General features: G+C 45.2%; 1 protein-coding gene across 1 annotated transcript; it reads left to right on the forward strand.

Annotated features, from left to right (window-relative positions):
- The first annotated feature begins 939 nt into the window (after window positions 1-939).
- On the forward strand, window positions 940-8,959 carry Cckar (cholecystokinin A receptor). Its single transcript, XM_020154972.2, has 5 exons — window positions 940-1,163; window positions 1,836-2,087; window positions 5,009-5,270; window positions 7,275-7,402; window positions 8,424-8,959. Exons 1-5 carry the CDS (start codon window positions 1,052-1,054, stop codon window positions 8,957-8,959), a joined length of 1,290 nt encoding a protein of 429 aa, XP_020010561.1. The 5' UTR covers window positions 940-1,051.
- Window positions 8,960-9,604: the final 645 nt, after the last annotated feature.

The following is a 9,604-nucleotide window of genomic DNA, read 5'->3' on the forward strand; positions in this document are numbered from 1 at the left end:
CCCACCTCAGGGCCTTTGCACTGGCTGTGACCTCTGATGAAAACACTATTGCTTCTGCCTAAAAGAATATTGTCCTAAATCTTCACAAGTCTTCCTCCTCTGTCTTGTCATTTACATCTCAGATCATGGTCCCCTCCTCAGGAAGGCCTTTCCTGACCATCCATCTAAATTAGCCCCCTGAATCAATTCCTATCCATCCCCTCTCCCTGCTTAACAGCATCTGAAATGATCTTACTTGTGATTTGCTGACATGGCAGAAAAGTGCCTGGTTCTCAATGAACATGTGCTGAATGAATGAATGAGTGGATAAATGAATGAAAAAAGGATCCAGGAACCTATATTCGAAAGTGTCCCCTGCTCTAGGTAACAAGGGCAGAGACCACAAACAGAACACTGGGGTTGGGAACAACTTAAACCCCAAGCAGCTACATGCACACACATTGCTGGGCATGGTTCCAAAGCTAAAAAGGTACTAATTGCATTTGTGTGAGGAGGTAGGAACACGGACGGCCTCTCCATATCCCTCGGTCCCGATGTCTGCATTATCGGATCTGTTACCATGTTAACTGGCACTGTCTCGCACAGCCAGTTTGGGCTTCATTCTGCATATGTCTGGGTTCAAACAGAATCCTATAGAGGAGAGGTACTAGGGAAAAGAGAGAGAGAGAGAGAGAGAGAGAGAGAGAGAGAGAGAGAGTGTGTGTGTGTGTGTGTGTGTGTACAAAAGCAGCCACACTCTGGGAAGGGTTAATACAACCAGGCCCTAAGACTGGCCCAGAAGTGGGAGGGGTGGGCCTGGAAGGTGGAGCAGGCTTTGGCTTGCACCAGCTGCTTTGTCACCCGCAGGAGTGCAAATGCTTGTTCAGCCGGACCTGAGGGTCGTGAACTCAAGTTGCCTTTAGGAATGGCTGCAAAAGCCCACACCTGGAAACTGTTTCCTCCCTGTCCCCTCCACGGCAGGTTGCGTTTGGATTCTCCGGTCATAGAGGAATGAGCCGGGAGTGAGCAATTCACCAGCTCACCAGCACTTGGTAGAGAGCAGCAGGCGAGGATGGACGTGGTCGACAGCCTTCTTATGAATGGGAGCAACATCACTGCCCCCTGCGAACTTGGACTTGACAATGAGACGCTTTTCTGCTTGGATCAGCCCCATCCTTCCAAAGGTAGGTGCCACAGGCTATTGTTTTAGTTGACAAAACCACTGAGTTGAGGGAGAAACAAGCAAAGGCAAGGCTGATAAAGAAAATATAACAGAGTCATTGTGAGACAAGGCTGGATAAAGTCCTATGTTCTGGAGTTTGGACAAAAGATCAAAGGCAGACTGGAGTCAAGTATTCTTATTGTTCCCTGCAGGAGAGTTGGGGACTCATGTGCAGGACTTGGGAGGACAAAAGCAGTAGGAGGCAAAGCTGAGTGTAGCCAGAAAGGGATACAAGTGTGGAAGCCTGAACTTATAAGTGTTACAGAAAAGGCGCCGTCAGTGGGTAGCAGTTGCCTTTTCTTGGGGGAAACCCAGCACGAATAAGTGATTAAAGCAAATTTAATGCTTAATGCTTAGCGTCTAGGAAAGAAAAATCATCACTATTCAAAACCATACCCTTAAGCAAAAGTGGTTTCCTGAGTGATGCTATAACAAACCGACCTTTGAAAGCAGCGGGATCATTTCTGCCTTCCCGGGTTGCTTCAGCACCTTGCGGCCAGTGCAGGACACTCAGGTTCAGTGATGGGCACCCCAGGGGGACATCAGCAGGGAACACCGGTCCCTTTGGGAGCTAAGGTTTTAAACATTCTGCTCTCACAACCCCCAGCCGTCTGACTCGCCCCTGTGATTGCAGAGTGGCAGCCGGCAGTACAGATTCTCCTGTACTCTTTGATATTTCTGCTCAGCGTGCTGGGAAACACGCTGGTCATAGCTGTGCTGATTCGGAACAAGAGGATGAGGACGGTCACCAACATCTTCCTGCTGTCTCTGGCCATCAGCGACCTCATGCTCTGCCTCTTCTGCATGCCGTTCAACCTCATCCCCAACCTGCTCAAGGATTTCATCTTTGGGAGCGCTGTTTGCAAGACCACCACCTACTTCATGGGTGAGTCGCTACCTGTGGCTATTACCAGAGCTCAGCCCCAAACTTCCCAACCCCAACTGCTACAGCAGAGGAGCCCCGCCGAGGTCTAACACTGACATCTGGCTCTGCAGGGCACAGGTGCTGGCTTTGTGGTAGGTCAGTTCCCAAATACGCAGAAGTGGGTCCCTGATCGTGTGTGTCTGAAGTTGGTAGGGAAACGCAGGAGGCTGAGGACGCTTGCTCCTGTTTAAAGCACAGGGATTCAAAAGTGACCTCAAGTTGCTCTACGACTTTCTGGAGGCCATTGATTGTATCCTGGTCTCTCCCCTCTTGGGTCGTAACATTTTGGGATGGGGCTATGACTCTTTGGCAAGGAACATAGGTGATGTTAAGCCAGTCTCATCATGGGTCCAGTTTCTTTTCTCAGGACTCACTTTCCAGACTGTCTTCCAAAGGGCTAGGACCATCTAAGGTAGAGGGAAACACAGAGAAATAGACAGACAGAGGCGAAGAGGTCTGAATCCCTGGGGACTGGGGGCTGCTAAGCTGGCTCTGATTGGTACTTTTTTTTTGTTTGCTTTTTCTTTTTCTTTCTTTTATTTTATCATATGCACTTTATTATAACCATCAAAATGATGATTATGACAAAATCTCAAAAACTACTATTTTTGAGTACTTTTTATGTTCCAGATGTTGGGCTGTTTTTACATCCATGGTCTTATTTTATCTCCCAGCTACCCTGTGGAGTACATTCCTCTCTGTCTTATCAAGGAGGGGACAGAAGCACAGAGCTGTTTTTAATGCGCCCAAGGACACAAAGGCAGCAAGCAGCATAGCTGGGATTTGAACCCTTGTTAGCAGCCACTGCAGTGGGGGAGTATGTGCTGCCTTGGTTTGTCAACTGCTGTGATTTTCCTGAAGCTGAACAAAAATGTGTTTCCTGGTCCCCTTCGTATGCCAAATTGCCTTGGTCCTTGCCCATTCTAAGAACTAGTTCGGGGAGAGGGAGAGGTGGGAAGGAAAGGGTGTTTTTGTTCTGACTCAGGCCTTGTAAAATGTGCAGCAACGAATTGGATTAAGACTGTCCTCAACCTGCCTGGAACTGAGGGGAGGAGTGGGGGAGAGGGGAGAGGAGGGGGGGGCCGGGGGGAGAAATGACCTAAACAATGTATGCATGTGCGAATAAATGAATAATTTTTAAAAAAAAAGACTGTCCCCAATGCCCAAAAAGCTCTAAAAACCTTTATTTTTTCCCAGTTGAGGAAGCAGGATCTAGCCCAGACAAGACAATGATGAATTCCTGACCCTTGTGTCATGGACAAGTCACCAAGAATGTGTCATTCAGTGTCCAAGTCCTCTAAAAATAAAAAATAAATAAAATAAAAAGTAAAAAAAGAGCCTACAAATGAAATGGGGTCATTGTTAAATAATGAAGCTACAATAATAACAGCCTTTCCTCAGCCTCAGGTCTCCAAAGCCTGTCCAGGTAACGGTACTATTCCTTGAGAACCTTAGCTACAGTATAGGAAAGGGTGGCTGAAAGTGAGTGCTTGCACAGTCACAGACATTGTGATGTCATCGAACTATTCACTTGAAAGTGCTCAACTTAGTGTTATATGAATTTCACCTCAATAAAAACATTTTAAATAGGAAAAAAAAGAAAAGATATTTCTGAAAGTATTGTGGTCTCTTTAGTACTCTTACAATCAACAGTCATTAAACTCCTGATTTATAGAAAGGCAAAACCAAAAGCGTTCTAGCCTGACAGTGGGTTTGGAGTGATAGTGGACCCATGACATAGAACAAACTTGATGGAGTCGTGGGTTGTCCTCTCAATTTTAAATGTCATCAACCCGTTAGGATAAAGTCCAGGAAAACACAGCAGCCCTGCTTAGAACATGAGCTGTTTCCTAAAGGTTTCAGGTCATGGACCCTTTAAGACTCCGAGGAAAGCTAGAGCTAGCCTCCCTAGAAAAAGAACATTTGATACACAGTTTCAGAGATGTTATTTCTATCCAGATCCATAGTGATGCTCTCAGGATGCCAGTTTAGAAATCTCTGGGCCAATCCATATTAACCCTGAGGTTTGAGAAATCATGGTAAGAGGGAATCAGGACACTTGACAGTAGTCGTAGCTGTAGGGCCCTAAGGGAACTTTAAGGATATCAGACATTATAATAAGCATCAATTACCAACACCAAATTGAGGAGGAGTTAGGATTTTCTGACTATATGCAAGTGTGTGTTTTTAAGTGAGGTGTACCTGATGTCCTTCCAGCTGTGGTCATACACATATCCTCTTAAAACACAGAAGAGCAGAAAGAGCAAAATGGAAGAGCCCGTTCCCCTACCAAGAGAAATCTTTGGTTACAGAATAGAACTTTCCTCTTCCACCTTTTTTTTTAATGTATTTTTTTTCAGAAGACAACATTTTGAAATTTAGAATGTTTCACTCTGAGAAACAGCGTGTACTAGAAATTTTCAGAAAAATCAATGCTTTCAGCTCAGACCCCAGTGGCCTTTCAAGGTCACAGAGAGCTTGAGAATCTTGGGTTTTAAAGGTAGATAAAACCACACAGATCATAAGCAAAAGTAGCACTTTTCTTTAGGCTTCTGTGAGGTAGCAACATATTTTTATCTCCTTGGTTATTAATTAATGAATCCCTTCAGCCTAAGTAGGAGTTAGATTGCAATCAAAGCTCAATAACTTACCTGAAAATTGGCAACGAGGTCGGCAAATTCATATCCTTAACTACCTCAAATCCTTTGGGAACAAAGCAGGGAATAAATCATCTTTTTGAAATATACATATGCAATATTTCTTAGCCCCTGGAGCTTTTGCCTTTGACATTAAACCTATGCAGACAAGATATGCTTAAGCTGACGCGCAAACAAATTTTGTATTTCAGTGGCAAAGTAACCGACTTTTCTGTTCCTTCCCAGGCACCTCCGTGAGTGTTTCCACCTTTAACCTGGTCGCCATTTCTCTGGAGAGATATGGTGCCATTTGCAAACCCTTACAGTCCCGGGTCTGGCAGACAAAATCCCATGCTCTGAAGGTGATTGCTGCTACCTGGTGCCTCTCCTTCACCATCATGAGTCCCTACCCCATCTACAGCAACTTGGTACCTTTTACCAAAAATAACAACCAGACTGCAAATATGTGCCGCTTTCTGCTGCCCAATGATGTCATGCAGCAGTCCTGGTAAGCTAGCCTTGGGTTTATTCTCTTAACTGCAACTTGATAGGAGTTTACAATGTGAAAAACTGGAATGCCTTGCCCAGAATGGCTATGGGATCGATGTCCTGGAGACTTTCTGAGGAAGGTCATTCTAGAATAACAGTGACAGCAAACATTTCGCTGGAGTACTAGGTTTTAAATGCCATATGTATATGGTTTCAATTAATCAACTCTATAGAAAAGGCAATGTTATTATTGCCCATTTTACAGATGAGGAAACGGACTTGGGAAGGTCAGATTGCCCAAATTCACAAAGCTTGAGAAAGGCAGATCCTTGTGCATAGCCACCATGTCTAAACCTCCAGAGGGTCTGGAAGGGGTTAGGCTATGATTAGATCTATGATTAGGCTATGATTAAATCTATGATTTTCTAAAGAATTGAAGATGAGTAGAGTGAGTCCCAAACTCTGGTTTATCTTAGGTGTGGCTATGGTGCTTGTCAAGAACATTTACAGAAAAAGGTGAGATTCCAATACTGGTTCCTTTGCTTAGCTGGGTGAACTTCAGCAAGTTCACACAACCTCTCTGAGCCCCAGAGATGGGCTCTTTGTCTCTACAAAGAGTCAATAATATAGATATTTTAAAAATCTGCCTTGTTGGGTGGCCCTAAGATTCCAGCAACAGCATGTATATAAAAACATCTTAATAAAAAGTTACTAATTATAAGGATATTTTAGAAGCCAGGAACTTGACATTCAGAAGCGGCTCAAAATTGAGATTATCTCTGCTCCCTTTGCCTTCCTCCATTCCCTTCAACCAAGTAGCACACACACAAAAAGAATTATGTTGCAAATGAGAGGGATATTTCTAAGACCTGAAAAAGTATCTTATCAAAACATGTCCAATTGCAATGAGAAATGGCCCAGCCACCGTATGCCTCTGACAATTTTATGGCCTAATCGCGTAACCTTACACATGCCAGACTGCAAAAGTGATTTAGGGGCCAGACTCATAAAGCAGGAGGCTGCGATTCCTCAAGAATCAAATGTATTTACAGAAAGCATAGCTCTACCCCGCCAGGCGTGAGACGATGCTACTGTGCCAGCTTCCCAGGGCAGGAGAGAATGGATGCCCATGGAAACTGGTGAGCTGCTGCTGATTGCAACAGCCAGAATGCCTCCATATTTTCTAAAACCTAAAGGAAATTCCCATCATCCCAACCTAGGCATTTGGTTACTCTCTTCTTTTAAAATCAGCGAATTGTGTCTCATTATGCTTAATAGCATTGCCTCTGCCTGGGTTCAAATTCTACCTCTGCCACTAGCTGGAGACGTTGGACTACTTATTTCATCTGTTCATGTTTCAATTTCCTCATCTCTAAAATAGGTATTAGAAAAATAGTGTCTCCTTCGAAGGTTGTTATGGGAGTTAAATGTAGTAATATATGCAAATGTAGTACTATATGCAAATGTAATGATATATGCAAATGTAGTGATATATGCAAAGTGATTAGCCTAGCAGGTAACACGTATTATAAGTCTCCAATGACTGTAAGCTCTAATTATTATTATTGTTGTTGTCATTATTATTATTATATTGGAAACAGCTTTGAAATAAAACTCACATACTAATCATTTTTTAAAGCTTTATTTATTTGGTTTTGTAGTTCTATTACTGTTAGTTTTTTTGTTATTTGAGATAGGGTCTCACTATGTAGCCCAGCTGGCCTTGAACTCCTGGGCTCAAGTGAGCTCTTGCCTCAGCCTCTCAACTATATGGGACACTATGTGCACACCACCTTGCTTGTCTTTTCTTTTTTACATGCTAACTGGACTTTATCTCAGAAAAGGAAAGCAGTAAACAAGTTCTAATGACTGAACCTCCAGACGTGGAATTTCCGAGGATGTTATGTATTAGTTAGTCACTAACATGTCTGCTCAGACCAGTTAAAGATGCTCCGTCATGCCTGCCCTCTTGAGTATGAAGGTCCGGAGCTGCTGGTTATTGGATTTCTTTTCATTGTATTAGGCACGCGTTCCTGTTGCTCATCCTCTTCCTTGTTCCTGGAATTGTGATGGTGGTGGCATATGGATTAATCTCTTTGGAACTCTACCAAGGAATAAAATTTGATGCTAGCCAGAAAAAATCTGCTAAAGGTAACCATCTTTTAGCTGGACGCTTATACCAAAACAACACAGAATCTCTTTTGCCATGACTTAAATAGACACACCCAGAGTGTAGACAGACGATAGTGGAGATTTTTGAAAGTGTTCTTATGAGAATCTGTGTTGTAAGGCACAGTCGGGAGACTCAGTCTCTATTTTCTTATCTGTAAAATAGGGAAGTAATCCCTCTCAAAAGGGCCCTGAGTGGAATCAAAGGCGATCATACACACAGAACCCAATTTAAAACAAAGGGCCATGTGTCCCAGTCCTCCTGCACTATTGCATTCAAAGGGACATCCTGCACAGCTGCAGCTAGTCCTGGACTGTGTCTCTCCTAAGGCACAAGTTTATAACCTATAAGCTCAGCTTTTTGTCCCACCCTTTCTTCTCCCTCTCAGCCTCACACTGCAATGGCCACAAAACCTTGCTCCTTCTCCACTCCCCACCACACGCTAGCCACTGAGACTGTCCTGTGCTGATGTGACTCCTCCCTTCCCACCCTCCCCCTCTCAGCTCTTTACTATGTAGATAACTTAAGTCTCTCTGGCTTCCCTGGTTTCCAGTGACTTCTCATTATCTAGATTGTTCACTGTAAAAGCACTCAGGAAACTTAGCAAGCAGGCATCACTATGCAGTCATTTTCACCCCTATGTACAAAATACTATTTTCATTACATATTATGTTATACATCAACAATGTACAATTGTATAACAATTACATGTATACATATAATGTACATATATACATATAATACACATATATACATGTGCACATGGTATTACATGTCTATGTTAATATAATATGCGTATATTATACGATTTTCAGTTTTCAGTAGCTTTTCACTTGAAGGACAGAAGTAGACCAATACCCAGATGAGCGCAGGTGAGGTGGCCAGTCTGATTCTTCAGTTCGAGCCAGGCGAGGCCTCCCGGAGGGAGAGAGGGAGGGAGGTGCAAGCTGCGCGTCTTCCCTCTGCCGTGACCCCTTTGAACAATGTCACTTGCCCACCCAGAGCGGAAAGCGAGCACGAGCAGCAGCGGCCGATACGACAGCGATGGGTGTTACGTGCAGAAGTCCAGGCGCCCGAGGGCGCTGGAGCTTCAGCAGCTGTCCACCCACAGCGGCGGCGGCGCCAGGGTCCCCCGCATCAGGAGCAGCACCTCGGCCACCAACCTGATGGCCAAGAAGCGGGTGATCCGCATGCTTATCGTCATCGTAGTCCTCTTCTTCCTGTGCTGGATGCCCATCTTCAGCGCCAACGCCTGGCGGGCGTTTGACACCGTCTCTGCCGAGCGCCACCTCTCAGGGACCCCCATCTCCTTCATCCTCCTGCTCTCCTACACCTCCTCCTGCGTCAATCCCATCATCTACTGCTTCATGAACAAACGCTTCCGACTTGGCTTCATGGCCACCTTCCCCTGCTGCCCCAACCCTGGCGCCCCGGGGGTGAAAGGAGAGGTGGGTGAGGAGGAGGAAGGCAGGACCACGGGGGCGTCTCTGTTCAGGTACTCCTACAGCCACATGAACACCTGTGCTCCGCCCCCCTGAGCTGGAGCCTGGCCCTCCACTGAGGCAGGGAGGAGGGGACCAAGGGACAAAGAGAGGAGGAAGAGGAGGAGGAGGATGTGAAGGAGGAGTGCCCCACTTCTGGTGGAACTCCTTTTCATCCTTCATCCCATTCCAGAAGGGAAGCCTGCAAGGTGGGGCTGAGCCTGGTTTCCAGGTAATGCAAGAAAGGTCGTTTCCAGTAGCATTCACCATCAGGAACAAATACAGCAGGCTAGTGACCCCAACCAGGCTCACACAGAGCAGCTGTAACTGCCAAGCACTTGTTCAAAATGGAGATGTGGACCCTACAGAGCTGTCGAAGATTCTGGAATGCTCCAGGAAAGAGACTGTCCCTGAAGTAACACACTTCTATCCTCTCTTCTTCATGCAGAACTGTGGAAGCTGCTTTGCCCCCCAAGGCACCACTGCTCTTTCATGTTCATACTCTAGCCAGCCATCTTCTCAAGACCGCCAAGGTCTTCCAAGAAGCAGACTTCCTCTGGCCATTTTCTGTACTAAGAGAACAGACTGATTTGTTTCCTCTTGAGGTTGATCATGGACATTCAGAGAAGTAAGGTCTGTCATCATCAGAAGAGCAAAAGGAACACTGCCTGAAAGATGGGATTTATCACTCAGTTCTACAAA

The sequence above is a fragment of the Castor canadensis genome, chromosome 9 (assembly GCF_047511655.1).
Source record: "Castor canadensis chromosome 9, mCasCan1.hap1v2, whole genome shotgun sequence".
In the NCBI taxonomy this organism is placed as follows: domain Eukaryota; kingdom Metazoa; phylum Chordata; class Mammalia; order Rodentia; family Castoridae; genus Castor; species Castor canadensis.